The 17372-nt window shown below is 46.5% G+C and overlaps 1 protein-coding gene across 4 annotated transcripts; it reads left to right on the top strand.

The window, feature by feature from the left end:
* The first annotated feature begins 533 nt into the window (after positions 1-533).
* CARD19 (caspase recruitment domain family member 19) lies at positions 534-17131 on the top strand. 4 transcript variants are annotated; one of them, XM_045844958.1, is made up of 7 exons: positions 536-750; positions 9823-9879; positions 10673-10815; positions 14551-14704; positions 15821-15880; positions 16126-16197; positions 16813-17131. In XM_045844958.1, the coding sequence occupies exons 1-7, from the start codon at positions 744-746 to the stop codon at positions 16926-16928; spliced, it is 609 nt and encodes a 202-aa protein (XP_045700914.1). In that variant the 5' UTR covers positions 536-743; the 3' UTR covers positions 16929-17131. The 4 variants fall into 4 exon arrangements, with proteins under 4 accessions (XP_045700916.1, XP_045700914.1, XP_045700917.1 ...); XM_045844960.1 differs by lacking the exon at positions 15821-15880 and having other exon boundaries at positions 534-750; XM_045844961.1 differs by lacking the exon at positions 9823-9879 and having other exon boundaries at positions 537-750; positions 10678-10815.
* The last annotated feature ends 241 nt before the right edge of the window (positions 17132-17372 follow it).

Raw genomic sequence — 17372 nt, forward strand, 5'->3', positions numbered from 1 at the left:
TTCTCATTCCGGGGGTAGGGCATGGTGGCGCGGGAGCGGGGCGGGCGGGTGATTGTGCCAGGCAGCTTGTAGCACGCTAGACCCTAACCAGGCTGGGTGGGGCCCAGGAAGGGACCAACACCCAGACCGAGTCAGTAAGAGGGCAGGGCAGAGCCAGGAAGTCGCACGACTGCTCTAGCAAAGATTGCCTAGGAGCTGAGGGCGGGCCTAGAGTGAGCGGAGGGGCTAAGGGCTTTTAAGGACACCATGCCCTAGGCGCGCTGGATCCTGGCACCAGGTTTCCTCAGCTTTCTTAGCTGGCGAGGGCGGGGTTCAGTGAAAGGTGAGGACGTAGCTGACGTCAGCGAGGGAGGGGCTCAGTGAGGGCGGGTTTCAGGGCTCTAGTTGCCACGTCACCGACGTCGGGGGCGGGGCCTAGGGGGAAGAGTAACGCTCTCAGCCCCAGACTGCAGGGCGGTTGTTCAGTTGGGGGCGGAGCTAAGGGCTACTGGAGACCCAGTAGCTGAAGGCAAGGCTCGGTAGGGGGCAGGGTTTAGAGGCGCTGAGGGAGTGTCCTAACAGGAATGTGGTGCAACAGCGAAGGCTGGGTTAGGGTTGTGGAAGTGACTGGGAGGGGCAAGTCCGGCGGAGCGGGTGGGCGGAGGTTATCGAGGGTCGGACAGAGGAAGGCCGACCTAGGGACGGGCGGTGGCGGCAGGTGGGCGTCAGGCTTGTAACAGTTGGATTCACGCCGTGCTGTCGCCATGACAGGTGAGCGTGGGCCTAGCTGCGGTTGTGCCTGCAGTTCCGGGAAGGGCAGGAGACCCCGGCGGTCCCCAGAGCTGCCTTGTCGTCTCCCAGGGTGCTGCTCCTGGCTGCGTTGGCCCTGTGACCTTGTCCGTAACCCGCGCGTTCTTGTCCGCCTCCTCCGTCGGTGGGACTAGGGCGAAATGGGGGTGTGGTCAGGCCCTGGAGGGCTCTGGGGAGCAAAGGCAGATGTGCGTCTGTGCGCAGCGAGGGGCTCGGGTGAGTGTAACGACTGACAGAGTGGGAGGCGAACATAAAAACGGTGCCAGAATTACTGTGGTCCTAATGTGCCTTCAGTAGGAGAAACAGACACTCCATCCTCAACAGCCACCTGACCAGGAGGCCAGACAGGCGCTGCATTCTTGGATTGTGTGTGCAACCTCGGAGACTCTCTGGGTTGCACTCCTAGCTCAGGGACAGGCCCAGAGAAATTGGGGACACAGATTGAGCCCCCGAAGGCTTTGTGCTCCACGGTGGGCTGCCTCAGCCACTCCAACTCTTTTTCCAGTTTAGCAGTCCCCCTAGTGCCTCTCTGAACTGGGGTTTTCACCTCCCTCCTGACCCCAACCAAGTAGGGCCACACTGCTTTGTGGACCTTTCCCTGCTGGAGAAGTCCCAAGGGTGATGGGACCAGTGATGGACCCATGGCAGAAAGGTCAGGGAAGGCTAGGGCTCCCAGAAGCTACACTTCATCCCTAAGGGACCCACTCTTCTGCCTTAGAGGACAGAAGGCAGTTAGGGGTGCACCAGGGAGTCAGAGAGGCCCCAGAAATCTGTCCTTTTTTCTCCAGAACTCCCTGGAGTCTCAGAATGGATCCTGCACACATAGGATTTCATGGGCTGGAACCTGGTGACTTCCAGGACACCAGTGTCCCAAACTAGGCCAGAAGAGACCCCAGCTGCCACCTGCTCCCCTCTCATTCCTCTGAACCCTTTTTATTTGTGGCTGTCATTTCTGAGCCCCTAATATGCTTTTGGCCCTGCAGTGGGCACCTCCCATCCAGCAGTACCATGTAGGGACATATGGAATGTCATATCTAAGTGTGGGTAAGGAAACAAAAGCTCAGATGGGGAAGGTACCAGGTGCCAAGCCCCTCTGGTGGTCATTGGCAGAGCTGAGACTAGACTTGTGGTCTGTACCAGGTTCCCTGATCTCTTCTCTCCCTTCCATCTTTGTATGCTGGACTTCTAGAGACCTCTCCCTGCACAACCCTTCATTTTGGGATGGGGAACTGAGGCCCAGAGGGCACTGCCCCGGAGGATCAAATGGGCAGCTCTGCCAGGCTGTAGGCCTGTCATCCAGGGCTCATTGCCCCTGTCACTGACAGGAGCCTGCCTGATGCCGGCTCTGGGGTCTCTGTGATGGGTTGTGGAGTGATTGTGTGGGACTTGCTGTGTCTGCACAGGGCAGGTACTGGCCAAATGTTATTGTAGCTGTTACTGTTGCTATAGAACCAGTCCCTGCCTTGTGTGCTGGAGAGTAAGCAATCCCAGCTCTTCCATGCCCAAGGCCAGGTCAACCTCTGAGACCGGAAGGAATTTTGGGAGATTCCATTCAGGAGGGGAGGTTAAGGCCCAAGCATCTGAACTGCAGTGGGGGCAAGGGCCAGGGGAACTAGGAAATCCCCTGGGGGGAGGACAGGGAGCTGAATGTGAGTTAGCCAGATGGAGACCACAGAGACAGTGCTCTTTGCCTGGGGCCGGGGTCCTGGGCAATGTGGTGCAGTTGGAGGCTGCCATGTAGGAAGGCTTAGGGGCCTGGTGGGTGAGGTGAGGCCAGGTGGGGCTGGTTCCCACAAGGCCACTAGTGCAGGCATGGGTAACAGGTTGAGGAGTCTATTGTCTGGTGCCAGCTGGGCACAAAGGTGAGGGAGGTAGGGCTTAACAAAGGGAACTGGCAAAGTTCTGGATTTTGTACCAGAGTATTTTTCTTCCTTTATCCTGTAAAAACTATCTGGGACTGCTTATCAGGACCTGGGACCAAAGCATTTCTTTTTTTTTCCTGTGCCCGTTTGTGCTTCCCAGTGGCCGCCTGGTGTGGTTTACATGCACAGATTATAGTGACCACAGGAAGCACTGGGTGCAGCATAACCTGGAGCCTCATATTACTTAAATCACAGGGGTGTCAAACTCATTTTCACGTGTGGCCACATCAGCCTCATGGTTGAATTCAAAGGGCCGACTGTAATTGCAACTCCTTAACAGTTAAGGAGCAGCTACATTTATACAGTCCTAAAATTATTTAGGACTGCTTCGAATAACTGCTTCAGTTTTCAGTATTGTTGACATCTTGCATCAGTGTGGTGCATTTGTTGCACTTGATAAACCAATTTGATAGTTAGTACTAACTCTAGGTTACAGTATGGTTTACATTCAATCCTTGTGTTGTACATTCTTTGAGTTTTGAAAAATGCATAATATCCTGTATTCACCATGATGGTGTCATACAGTGTAGTTTCACTGTCCTAAAAATTCTTTGTTCCATCTATTCAACCCTCTCTCCTCCCTAACCCTTGACAACCACTGATCTTTTTACTGCCTTCAGAGTTTTGCATTTTCTGTTGGATCATGCAGTATGTAGCCTTTTCAGATTAGCATCTTTCAATTTTAGAAATATGCATTTAAGCCCTGGCCAGGTAGTTCAGTTGGTTAAAGTGTTGTCCCAATACATCAAGTTTGTGAATCTGGTCAGAGCACATACAAGAATCAACCAATGAATACACAAATAAGTGGGACAAAAAATTGATGTGTGTCTCTGTCTAAAATCAATACATTAAAAAATAAAGAGGCATTTAAATTTCCTCCATGTCTTGTGACTTCATAGGTCTTTATCACTGAATCATATTTTATCATATACATCAACTACAGTTTATTCACTAACCTTTTGTGTGTGTGTTACCATTTTAACTATTTCAGTGGCATTAAATACATTTACAATGTTGTGAAACCATCACCACTATCCATTTCCAGAACTTTTTTTGTCATCCCAAACAGAAACCCTATCTCCATTAAACAGTAATTCTCCTTTCTTTCATCCCCCCAGCTCCTGATAATCGTCGTTCTACTTTCTGTTTCTAGAATTTGCCTGTTCTGGATATATCATATAAGTGGAATCATACAATATTTGTCCTTTTGTTTCTGACTGATTTAAACTTAGCATACTGTTTTCAGTGTCCATCTATGTTTATAGCATGTGTCAGAATTTCTTTTTAAGGCTGAATAACATTCCCTTGTTTTATACACCACATTTGGTTTACTCATTCATCCATCATTGTTTCCACCTTTTGGCTGTTGTGAATAATGCTCCTCTGAACATTGATGTGCAAGTATCTGTTTTAGTTCCTGCTTTCAATTCTTTTTGATATGTACCTAGAAGTGGAATTGTACTATCCTACGATGACTCTGTGTTTAGCTTTTTGAGTGGCTGCACCATTTTACATGCCCACCCACAATGCATGAGAGTTCCAATTTTTACATCATCATTCTTCATATATATATATATTTCCAATATTTTATATATGTGTATGTGTATATGTGTGTGTATGTCTATATATAGATAGATAGTCTGGCACAAATAATGCCCCTTTTTATTACAAAACCTTTTATTACAAAATCATAAGCATGTAATTCTGTAATATAACAATATCACACTCAAGCATGCCATATGACATTTTAAGTGAAATGTTCAAATTAAAACTATAAATTATTACATCTGTATTATTACCCTACCCAAGCAGGCCTTACTTCTATTGGACCCTGTATATTACTAGCAAAATGAATTCAGCAGCACATTAAAAGATTTATTTCTAGACTGCAAGGATGTTTCAACGTATGAAAATCCATCAATATAATAATCACATTAGTAGTAATATACATACACACACACACACACACACACACACACACACACAATCACCCTAATGAGTATGAAGTGATATCTCATTGTGGTTTGATTGACATCTCCTTAGTGACTAATGATATTGAGCATCTTTTCATGTGTTTTGTAGCCATTTGTATATCATTGGAGAAATGCCTATTCAGGTACTTTGCCCATTTTTTAGTTGAATTGTTTGTGGGTTTTTTGTTGTTGAGTTGTAGGAGTTCTTTATATATTCTGAATATATTCCCTTATCAGATATGTGTTGTGCAAATATTCTCTTATTCTGTGGGTTGTCTTTTCACTCTGTTTTTTTTTCCACTCAAAATACTGTTTATTCTGAACTTTATCCTGGGCCATTGGTCTATATGTCTGTCCTTATGCTATGACTACACTGTTTTTACCCCTGTAGCTTTGTATTAAGTTTTGAAATTAGGAAATGTGAATGCTCCAACTTTGTTCTTTTCAGGATTGTTTTTGCTATGAATGTTCCTTGATATAAGAATTTTAGGATGGCTTTTTCTGTTTCTGGAGAAATCATCATTAGGTTTTGGATAGGGATTATATTGAATTTGCAGATCACTTTGGGTAATATGTCATCCTCCCAACATTAAGTCTTCCAATCCATGAACATGGGATATCTTTCAACTTATTTGTGTCTTATTTTATTTCTTTTAACAATTTCTTTTTTGTAGTTTTCAGTGTACAAGTCTTTCACCTCGTTGGTTAAACTTATTCCTTAGTATTTTATTCTTTTTGATGGTACTGTAAATGGGATTGTGTTTTTCTTTTTTTAATTGTTCATTGTTAACGTATAGAAATGCAGCTGATTTTTGTGTTGCTGATTTTGTATGTTGCAATTTTCCTGTGAATATATTAGTTCTAACAGGTTTGTTTTTTTTTTTTTTTGACTTTGGGATTTTCTATATATAAGATCATGTCATCTACAAACAGATAATTTTACTTCCTCTTATTTCATTTACCTGCACTCTAGTCTGTATTATGTCCTTCCTTGCTCTTGCCACTTGGGGTTTAGTTTGCTCTTTTTCTAATTTCTTGAGGTGTAACTTTAGGTTATTGATACAAGATCTTCTATTTTATTATGCACATTTACAGCTATAAATTCCCCTTCCAGCACTGCTTTCACCACATCCCTTAAGTTTTTAAAATTAAAAAAAATATTTTATTGATTAAGTTTTAGAAAGAGGGGAAAAGAGGGAGATGGGGGGAACATCAGTGTGCAAGAGAAACATCAAACATCGATTGGTTGCCTCTCATGCACCCCCAACTGGTGACCCAGCCTGAAGCCCAGAAATGTGCCTTGACTGGGAATCAAACCAGTAACCCTTAGGTCCACAGGCCAGTGCTCAATCCACTGAACCACACCAGCCAGGGCTATAAACCTTAAGTTTTGATATGCTGTGTTTTTATTTTCATTTGTCTCAAGGTATTTTCTAATTTCCCTTGTGATTTCTTCTTGTAAGAAACAATCCATAGGTTGTTTAATTTTCACATACTTGTGAATTTTCAGTGTTCCTTCTGTTATTGATTTCTAGCTTTACTCCTTTAATTCCAGATAAGATCTTTTGTAGAATTTTAATATTTTTAAGCATATTAAGACTTGTTTTGTGGCCAAACTTCTTTTGAGGTCTATCTTAGAGAATGTTCCGAATGCCCTTGAGAAGAATGTATATTCTGTTATTGTTTGGTGCAGTATTGTTTATATGTCTGTTAGGTATCATTAGTTTATGGAGGTGTTTACATTCTTTTGTTCCTCATCTTCTGTCTGTTGTATCTCTTAATGAAAGTGGTATATTGAAGTCTCAAACTATTATTATAAAGCTGTCTATTTCTCCCTTCAATTCTGCCAATGTTTGCCTCATATATTTTGGGGCTCTGATATTTGGTGCATATATATTTGTTATATCTTCTTGGTGAATATCCCTTTTATATGTGCTTTTTATGAAGTACTGATTATTTTTAAGTATATTTTATTGATTATGCTATTACAGTTTTCCCAATCCCCCCACTGTATTCTCCCTCCGCCCTGCACCCCCAAACCCTCCAGCATTCCTTCCCCCTTAGTTCATGTCCATGGGTTGTATGTTTAAGTTCTTTGAATTCTCTGTTTTCTATACCATTCTTACCTCTTCCCATCTATTTTATGCCTACCAATTATCCTTCTTATTCCTTTCCCCTCATCCCTCCCCTTCCCCTCTGCACTGAAAACCCTCCATGTGATCTCCATTCCTGTGATTCTATTCCCATTCTACTTGTTTGCACAGTTTTTGTTTTCATTGTTTTTCTTTTGTGTTTTAGGTTCAGTTGTTGATAGTTGTCATTTTGTTGTCATTTTACTGTTCATAGTTTTTGATCTTCTTCAATTTCTTACTGAAGGGACTTAAAGATAAGTCCCTTTACCATTTCATATATTAATGGCTTGATGATGATGAACTCCTTTAACTTGGCCTTATCTGGGAAGCATTTTGTCTGCCCTTGCCTGCCATTTATTCTAAATAATAGCTTTGCTGGATAGAGTAATCTTGGATGTAGGTCCTTGCCTTTCATGAATTGGAATACTTCTTTCCAACCCCTTCTTGCCTGTAAGGTTTTTTTTGAGAAATCAGCTGATAGTCTTATGGGAACTCCTTTGTAGGTAACTGTCTCCTTTCCTCTTGCAGCTTTTAAGATTCTCTCTTTATCTTTAATCTTGGGTAATGTAATGATGATGTGCCTTGGTGTGCTCCTCCTTGGGTCCGACTCCTTTGGGACTCTCTGGGTTTCTGGACTTCCTGGAAGTCTATTTCCTTGGCCAGATTGGGAAAGTTTTCTTTCATTATTTGTTCAAATAAGTTTTCAATTTCTTGCTCTTTTTCTTCTCCTTCTGGCACCCTTATAGTTCGGATATTGGAATGTTTAAAGTTGTCCCAGAGTTTCCTAAGCCTCTCTTCATTTTTTTGAATTCTTGTTTCTTCATTCTGTTCCAGTTGGATGTTTATTTCTTCTTTTTGTTCCAAATCATTGCTTTGAGTCCTGGTTTCCTTCCTGTCACTTGGTTCCCTGAATGTTCTGCTTTATTTCACTTTGGGTATCCTTCATTTGTTTTTTCATTTTTTTGACCAGGCTCAGTCAGTTCTGTGAGCATTTTGATTACAAGTGTTTTGAACTCTTCACCAGATAGGTTGGCTATCTCCTCATAGCTTAGCTCTTTTTCTGGGGTTTTGCTCTGTTCTTTCATTTGGGCCATATTTCTTTGTCTCAGTGCACCTGTTAAGTTGTAAGGGGGTGGGGCCTTAGGTATTCATCAGGGCAGGGAAACCCTCTTTGCTGTGTTGTGGTGCTGTCTGTGTGGGAGTGGTCAGAGAGGGAAGAATGCAATTCGCTTGCTTGGCTCTAGCCCAACTTTCCAATGAACTCTCTTGTGAGACTGGGAGTTTCTCCTACTGTGGTAACCCTTGCTGTAGTCCACTGTCAGCTTTGAGTCTCAGTTTCGTGTTCAGCCAGTCCTGCTCACATGGTCCACTGCCTTGCTGTGGGTTTTCTCTACCAGCCCATCTGCCCTTTCTCCCTCCTACCAGTCTGGTTGGTCTGGTTGACTGTTTCTTTAATTCCTTGGTTGTCAGAGTTCTGTGCAGTTTGATATTCTGGCACTTTTGGTTGTTTATTGTTTTTAGATTGGTTGTTATCCTCCTTTTGGTTGTGCAAGGAAGTGAAGGGTTTATACCTACACCTCCATCTTGGCCAGAACCATATAAAATGTGCTTCTTTGTCTCATATAGTAATTTTTGACTTAAAGTCTTTTTTTCCCTCATACTAGTATGGCCACCTAATTTCTCTTGGTTACTATTTGCACAGAATGTCTTTTCCCATCATTTCATTTTCACCCAATTTGTGTCTTTAGATCTAAAGTGAGTCTTTTGAAAATAGCATATATTGAGTCATACGATATATTTTTTTAATCCTGTGGGAAAACCAATTTCTTCTCTACCTCTACCCAAAACACTCCACTTCTTAATACTTTTGACACTTATGGTTACCAAATGTGTGGGATTTATTCCTAATCCCCAAACAATCGTCCAGTTCTCTGGTGGACACGAACTGGACACGAATTGAGTTACAATTTAACTCAATTCCCACACTGTCTACCTGGAGATAGTATCAGATCCCACAGGTTAAGGCCTCAGTCCCAGAAGACTTTTCTCAGGTCAGATGCCAATCATAAGTCCAGGTTTTTGCCTTTCCAGGTTATAAATTAGATTTCCCACAATCCCCTCATTGGGTTTGATCATTTGCTTGAGTGGCTCACAGAACTTGGGAAACATTTTACTTATGACTGCCAACTTATTACAGAGGATATTTCAAAGGGTACTAATGAACAGTCAGATGGAATAGATACATAGGGCAACACATGTGGGAGGGGTATAGAGCTTCCATGCCCCTGCTGCATGGGCCACTCTCCCAGCACTTCAGAAGCTCTGCAAACCTTATCCTTTTGGTTTTTATAGAGGCTTATTACATAGGCATGATTAATGAAATTATTGGCCAATAGTGAATGATTCAACCTCCAGCTCCTCTGCTCTCCTCTCCCCGGATGGTTGGAGTGGGACTGAAAGTTGCAGCCCTGTAGTCACTTGGTTGGTTCTCCTGGCAACTAGCTCCCACCCTCTGCTTTTTTAGGAGCTTTCCAAAAGTCATCTCAATACACAAACTCAGGTGATGTTGAAAGGGGCTTGTTATGAATAGCAAAAGACTTAATTGTTCATCAGTTAAGAAATTCCAGGGATTAGGAGCTGGTGTGCCAGGAAGTGGGCTGAAGACCAAATATATATTTCTTATAAATCACATCACAGATTCATTCTGCCAACTTCTGCCTTTTGATTGGAGAATTTAATTCATTTAATTTATTGATAGGAAAAACATTTCTACCGTTTGCTATTTATTTTCCATATATCTTGTAGGTTTTTTCCCCTTCATTTCTTCCCTTACTGCCTTCTTTTGTGTTTAGTTGAGTTTTTATAATAACACATTTTGAGTATATTGTGTGGATATTTTCTTTGTGGTTACCATAAGATTATACATAACCTCCTAAAGTTATAACAATCTAATTTGAGTTGATACCAATTTAACTCCAATCACATACAAAAACTTTTCTCCTATAGAGCTCTGCCCACCCCCTAACCCCCGTGTCCACCGGAAAGCAGGACAAGCTGCCACAGGTAGGTAAATAAGGTGGTGCACCGATTCAGGCAGCTGGTGCCAAAGGGACTTGGGATCCTCCCTTGGATACCCTGTGTCCCCCACCAGCCGACCTCTATCCCATCCATCGCCTTTAAAGGCTAGTCATTCTAAAGAATGTTTTTAATGGGAAAGAAGGTGCAATGATGACATTTTAATGGTGATTCTTAAAGACCAGACAGGAAAACCCTTTCCCCATACCCTGGGCAGGCACTCAGTGGTCTGCTGTTGGTACTTCTTAGGGCTGTGCTGACAGAGTGAAGGGTGATCCTGTCCACCTGCTGCTCACATGGTCCTGCAGCCATGCCATCTCAGCCTACCCTGAGCCTTCTGTCCCCATGATAGGCACCCCGTGGTGCCTGTGGAAGCTGTAGGTCAGGCTGCCCATTCCCTTCCCTAGGCCTGGATATTTCCAGAGGACCCTGTAGGGGCCTGTGAACAGCAACCTCTTAGCCCCTCAGAGTTTATGTTCATAAAAGAAAGGGAGCAGTGGCTCTGTACTGTTTTTGAGCACTCTGGACAGTTCTTACCACACCCCCCTACCCTATTTTCTGAAGACATGGAGGGTTCTGGGCTGTGTGTGAGGCCCATGCAGGCTGGGATGTCAGTAGTTGTCCAGGTGCTTACAGTTGGTGTGCTGCCCATGGGCATGGGGCTGTTGCTGTGAGAAGTTCTTGCCAAGGCTGCGTCTTTGTGGTAGACCTGCCGCCCTCCTCTGGCCTTGCTGGCTCATGCTCTCCCCCCGCCCCCCGCCATGTTTTCTGCCTGTTTCAGAGCAGACCTACTGTGACCGGCTGGTCCAGGACACACCTTTCCTGATGGGCCACGGGCGCCTGAATGAGCAGCAGGTGGACAAGATCATCCTCCAGCTGAACCGCTATTACCCCCAGATCCTCAGCAACAAGGATGCAGAAAAGGTGCTGAGGGGCGGGCCTGACATGTCTCTATTCTTCCTTTCTTTCTGTGCTGGAATAAAGTGGGAGGTAGGAGAGCTCAGAGGTGAAAACCTGTCTCTTTGTAGTGACCTTGGGCCCAGAACATCAACTTTCTTGGTCTCAGTCTTTTTATATCTCATTGTGCATGCTGGCCTCTTTCAGAAATGATCAGAGTGTCACAGGAGGCATGTGACAACAACCCACAATGTGACAAACCTGGGAGGGGGGCAAGGGGATGGGAGTAGGGGCACTGGCCAGTCCCAGACAGTTCTTCACTTTGCCTCTTCCAAAAGTTGAAAATGGGCAAAAATTTTATTTTTTTATTTTTTAAAGATTTTATTTATTTTTAGAGACAGGGGAGAGGAGGAGAAAGAAGAGAGAAGCATCGATGTGCCAGAGATACATTGATCAGTTGCCTCTCACACGCTCCCCCACTGGGGACCTGGCTCGCAACCCAGGCATGTGCCCTGACTGGGAATTGAACCTGCGACCTTTTAGTTCACAGGTTGGCGCTCAATCCACTGAGCCACACCAGCCAGGGTAGGCACATGTCTTAGATGTAATCTGGCCCGTCCTGTTTGTGAACACTGAGTAAGAGCAGGTGACACTGGCTTGCTACTCTGCTTTTCTGACCCTTGTGTGGGGCTGAGGATGGGTTCCAGAGGCCAGCCAGGGCTTTGGGGTTCAGGGCTTGCCTCCTAGATGGGTGACTGGCAGGACCCTTTTGGAGCTGCAGCTTCCTGCCATGGCACAGGTAAATGTCACTAGATGTAGGGCTGTCTGGAGGGTTGGTGCCTCTCTCGGGGACAGGTAAGGTTGATCCCTGACAGAAAACGAATGCACGTGGACCTGGTACTGCTTATAAAAGTAATACAGGAAGTTAACAAAGTAGGAGCTCAAATTTGTCTCTTACTGTTGTAATTGAAAGTCTAAAACATATTCACTGTAAAAGAAATTTGAAACATTTTCGACCTTTGGACAAGAAAAAGGAAACTCCTCAGCAGCTGCTTTTACACCAGCACAGTTCCGTTCCTCCTGGGTACTGAATTCTGGTTCCATGTAGAATGGTATGCTGCCACTAGGTGGCAGCACCAGGTCACATGCTCCAGGGCCTGGGGGTGAATGCCAAGTGCCCTGTCCACTGGCCTTTAGGACCATCTATTTCTCCATCAGACATAATGAAAGAGCCAATTCTTTTCTCCTTAACTGTTGATTTATTTTTTTATTTTTAAATATATTTTATTGATTATGCTATTACAGTTGTCCCATTACCCCCCCTTCATTCCCCTCCACCCTGCACACCCTCTCCCACCCACATTTCCCCCCTTTAGTTCATGTCCATGTGTCATAAGTTCTTGAGTTTCTACATTTCCCATACTACTCTTGCCCTCCCCCTGGCTATGTTCTACCTACCATCTATGCTACTTATTCTCCATACCTTTTCCCCCTCTCTCCTCCTCCCACTCCCCTGTTGCTAACCCTCCATGTCACCTCCACTTCTGTGCTTCTGTTCCTGTTCTAGTTTGCTTAGTTTGCTTTTCTTTTTGTTTTAGGTGTGGTTATTAATAATTGTGAGTTCGCTGTCATTTTACTGTACATGTTTTTTATCTTCTTTTTCTTAGATAAATCCCTTTAACATTTCATAAAATAAGGGCTTGGTGATGATGAACTCCTTTAACTTGACCTTATCTGAGAAGCACTTTATCTGCCCTTCCATTCTAATGAAGGCTTTGCTGGATAGAGCAATCTTGGATGTAGGTCCTTGCCTTTCATGACTTGGAATACTTTTTTCCAGCCCCTTCTTGCCTGCAAGGTCTCTTTTGAGAAATCAGCTGACAGTCTGATGGGATCTCCTTTGTAGGTTACTGTCTCCTTATCTCTTACTGCTTCTAGGATTCTCTCCTTCATTTTAATCTTGGCTAATGTAATTATGATGTGCCTTGGTGTGTTCCTCCTTGGGTCCACCTTTTTGGGACTCTCTGAGCTTCCTGGACTTCCTGGAAGTCTATTTCCTTTGCCAGAATGGGGAAGTTCTCCTTTATTATTTGTTCAAATAACTTTTCCACTTGTTGCTCTTCCTCTTCCCCTTCTGGTACCCCTATAATTCAGATGTTGGAACATTTAAAGATGTCCTAGAGGTCCCTAAGCCTCTCCTCATTTTTTTTGAATTCTTATTTCTTCATTCTTTTCTGACTGTATGTTGTTTTCTTCCTTCTGGTGCACTCCATTGATGTGAGACCCAGCTTTCTTTCCATCACTTACGGTTCCCTGTGAATTTTTCTTCATTTCACTTATTGTAGCATTCATTTTTTCATCTAATTTGCAAACAAAGTCAACCAATTCTGTGAGCATCCTGATCACCAGTGTTTTGAACTGTATATCTGATAAGTTGGCTATCTCTTGGTTGCTTAAAAGTATTGGTTCTGGGGCTTTCATTTGTTCTTCTGTTTGAGCTCTCTCTCTCTTTTTTTTTTTTTTTTGTCTCGCTGCACCTGTTATGTATGAGGGGTGGAGCCTTAGGTGTTCACTAGGGCGGGGCAACCCTGTGGCTGGGTTGTGACACTGTATGTGGGGGCGGGGTCCGAGAGGGAACAATGGCGCTTGCTCTGATCTCCGAAGGATTTCAGTCCCTTCTGCCACTTCCCCCAAGCAAATTGGGCCTTTCTGGTGCTAATTCCTGTGTGGGTGGGCTTGCGCATCCTGTGGGTTTTTCCAGCGACCTCTCCTGTGAGACTGAGAGTCTCTCTCTTCGCCTCAACCCCCACAGGTGTTTTCAGTCAGTGCCCTGAGGCTCTGTTTCCTGGTGCTGGGACCCTGGGACCACCCGGTCAGCCAGCCGCCTTTTCCACAGTGCCTTGCTTCACAATTGCTGCCTCTCTGGGTCTGCCAGTTGCCACCCCTCAGCCGGGGTCTGCCAGCCACTGCTTTCGTGCCCAGGGTCTTCCCACTGCGGTCTTCGGTGCCTGGGATGCCTTATGCCAGTCCCAACGTTTTTTGTTCTGCCACCCCTCTCTGCCCAACTGCCTGACTCCGCCCCTCCTACCGGTCTGGATGCACATGTGTATTTTAACTCCTTGGTTGTCCGACTTCCATACAGTTCAATTTTCTCTCAGTTCTGGTTGTTACTCTGTTTCTAAATTATTGTTGTCCCTATCTTGGTTGTGTGAGGAGGCACAGTGTATCTACCTACTCCTCCATCTTGACCAGAAGTCCCTTGTTTTATTTTTTAAACACTTGAATCACATTCCTGTAGACTGTAAACTACTAGAAGTTACCACACTATCACTTTGATTCCCTGCAGCAGCACTACAGTATGGGCTTATTATTCCCTTTTTACAAATGAACAAACTGAGTCTTTGAGGGTGAAGAGACTTACTGAAGTCACACAGCAAGCTACCAAATTTCCGCACTTGCAATGATGTCACTGCTGCCTTTCTTGGTGACTTGTTTTCACCTTCATGTGGAATGCAAGGATTAGCAGCCATGCTGTGAACCCAGAACATTCTTGGGCACCATGAGGCCATGGTTCACAGCCACTGTTTCCCCAGGGGTGTTTGGAGGGCCTGTATGGAATCACGCTCCTCCTCCCCCAGTGAGGAAGCCAGAGCCAGAAGGAATGGAGGAGCTGACCCTGGAGCCCACCTATGCCCATCCCACAGCTGCCTTTGGCCCAGTCCTCTGTACCCTGACCTTCCTTTGTTTCCCTTATGCCCCCAGTTCCGGAACCCCAAGGCATCCCTGCGTGTGCGGCTGTGTGACCTCTTGGGCCATCTACAACGGAGCAACGAGAGGGATTGCCAGGAGTTCTACCGAGCTCTATACATCCACGCCCAGCCCCTGCACCGCTGCCTGCCCAGCCGACGCACCTTGCGTAAGTGCACGTCCCAGTCCTCAGGGTTTAGCATCAATCTCCTCTGGCCACATCTCATCTTGTATAGTCCCTAGAGAGTAGAGAGAGTATTCCTGGCAACACAGATATCTCTTGTCTCCCTGTTTGTGTGTGTGTCTGTGTCTCTTTTGTGCCAGCTTTTACACAAAAGGTAGAATCTGCCTCTTCCATCTGTAACCTAGTGCACTATGGAAACTCTTCCCCTTATGATCACAGTGGCTCACAGTTGCACCAGCCTGAGTGAACTGGCCCCCATGCTGGATACTGAGGTTGTGTCCACCCTTCATCCAGGTAGATCCCTGGTGTGGGTTTTTCTACAGGACAGTCTCAGGACTAGATGGCCAGCTTAGGGTGTGTGTGTTTCAGTTTATAGGGTCCCATCTTTGGGCCTGGGAGGTATGCAAGGGTCCCTATGATGTGCTGGGAATAGGATGGGGAGGTGCAGGCAGTTCAGTCTTAGGCTTCTGCGCCCTGATCCCCAGGAGGCGTGGCTGCTCTCTCGCAATTCTTAGAAGAGGCCAGAGGCCCCAAGGGATGGGATGGCTCACCCAGGCCACTTAGCCATGACCTGTGGCTGGTGTCTGTGACCCCAAAGACAGACCTGCAGGACTATCTCTGAGCTCTGGCACCAGATGGTCCTGTTACACTAGCCCTTAGGGCCCCACATCCCTGCTGGGAGTCAAGCACCTTCCCAGCTCACGGCTGCCCTCAAGGGCTATCTGGCATGTGGCTTGTTGGGGAGGCCTGGGAAGATAAAGCTGACACATGGACAGTATCAGAACTTTGACAGGCAGGTTTTTGCACTGCATTTGGTGCCTCATGGCCACCAGGTAACAATGCCTTCCCCCTATTCCATGGCCCTCAAGGTCCCAGGGAGTGGACTAAAGGGGATGACCCCAAACTGTGCAGGGGTGGTGCTTACTCCACCAAACAGGGCCAGAGGGCTCAGTGACAGCACAGCCTGGTCCAGCTCAGCCAGGGGCTGGGTGGTACCAGGAGTGAGGGACCTCGTCAGCCCCTTTGGTTTCCTGAGGGCAGGCGACCACTTTCCTCTCTGGCCCACCCATGACTAACTGAACCCTGTGATTTTGTTTCCAGAGATCTCAGATTGCACAGAGCTAGACTCGGGCACCGCAAGCCATGAGCTCAGTGACAGGGGTAACCGCCTCCTGCTTCCCCCTATCCCCTTACCCAGGGCCCCATCTCCACCTGGGGTCTTCTCCACTCTAAGTTGGGCTCTGTTCCTGGCTTCCCATGGACACCTTTCCCCCCACCCAGAGTGTTCATTGGGGGTATCCTCACCCAGCTGACTCCAATGTGGGGATCTAGCCTGTTCCTTGTGGCCTGAGGACCTCTCCCCACCCTCAGGTGCAAGTAGCCGCTGATACTTATTTCTCCCCCAGGACCCATGGCCTTTCTGGCCTGTCTCGGCCTGGCTGCGGGGCTGGCACTCCTCATCTACTGCTGCCCTTCAGGTGGGTGTCGCTCAGTCTCAGCCCAATCCACATGAGACCACAGGTCAGAGGTGGTTCCCGTGCACATTGGGCACACTGCCCACTCAGCTCTGCAGGAAGGCACGAGTCCCTGGCTTCATCATGCCTCAATTTGCTCAACCAGGAGTGGGACAGGGACTGGGCTCAGGAGAAATAGAAAGTGTGGGGCTTGAGCCCGCCCACCAAACCCAGTGGTGGTGGGTCTCATTTTCTTCACATGACCCTCAGTAACCCACCACCCCCAGGGGTCAGAGAATGGTGGCCCCTTGTGGGAGGAGGAGTGCAGCAGGGCTTGGGTTAGAGAGCCTTGCCTGGAGCAGAGCAACCCCACAGTCTCAGGTCTGCACCAGTGTCATGGCCCTGATGGGTGGACTGGAGCCCATGGCTGAGGCCCCCTCCAGGCCCAGCATGGCATCCCTGCTGTCCCTTTCTGACCATGCTGAAATTCCTGAGGTTATGTGGGGTCAATGCCTCACAGGCCCCCCTGGGGGTGCTGACCCCATGCCACTTGGGTTTGGGGCTGGCAATATTGTGAGGCTGAGAGAAGGCATCTCTGCTGGATTCTGAGACACCCCCCCCATCACCATTGTGTTCCAGACTCCAAGGTGCTGCCAAGGGCCCGGCGTGTCCTGGGCTTCTCCCCCATCATTGTGGACAGGCACGTCAGCCGCTTTCTGCTGGCCTTCCTGACAGAAAACCTGGGGGACCTTTGATGGACCAGGCCCCCTGCTGCCCATCTCACACCAAAGAGCCCCAACGTTCCGCCCACCCAGGGTCCTACTGCTTTTCTAAATGCTTATATTTCACTTTACAATTATTGTTCTCACTTTACAATTACTGTAAGAAGCACTTCACCTACTCCTTACAATGGTGGTCAGTGATATTAAAAGTGGGAGTCTTCTCCTTTCCATCAGGAGTGTTTTCTGGATAATTCTAATTTGAGACTGCATATGCCTCTAGCAGAGGCTGACCCTGAGGGCTCTCAGAGTTCCTTAATATCCTGGCACCAGGTCATGCTCAGGCTACACTCCCAGTCACTGTGGGACTGGGCCCCACCTTTCTACCTGCTCTAGCCCCTGCACCCAGATATCCTCCCACCCCACTGTTCCCAAAAATACTCCCAACCTACTGCCCATGCTGTATGTCCCCCTTCCCTC

The sequence above is a fragment of the Phyllostomus hastatus genome, unplaced genomic scaffold (genome assembly GCF_019186645.2).
Source record: "Phyllostomus hastatus isolate PE091 unplaced genomic scaffold, TTU_PhHast_1.1 phas_contig_41, whole genome shotgun sequence".
In the NCBI taxonomy this organism is placed as follows: Eukaryota; Metazoa; Chordata; class Mammalia; order Chiroptera; family Phyllostomidae; genus Phyllostomus; species Phyllostomus hastatus.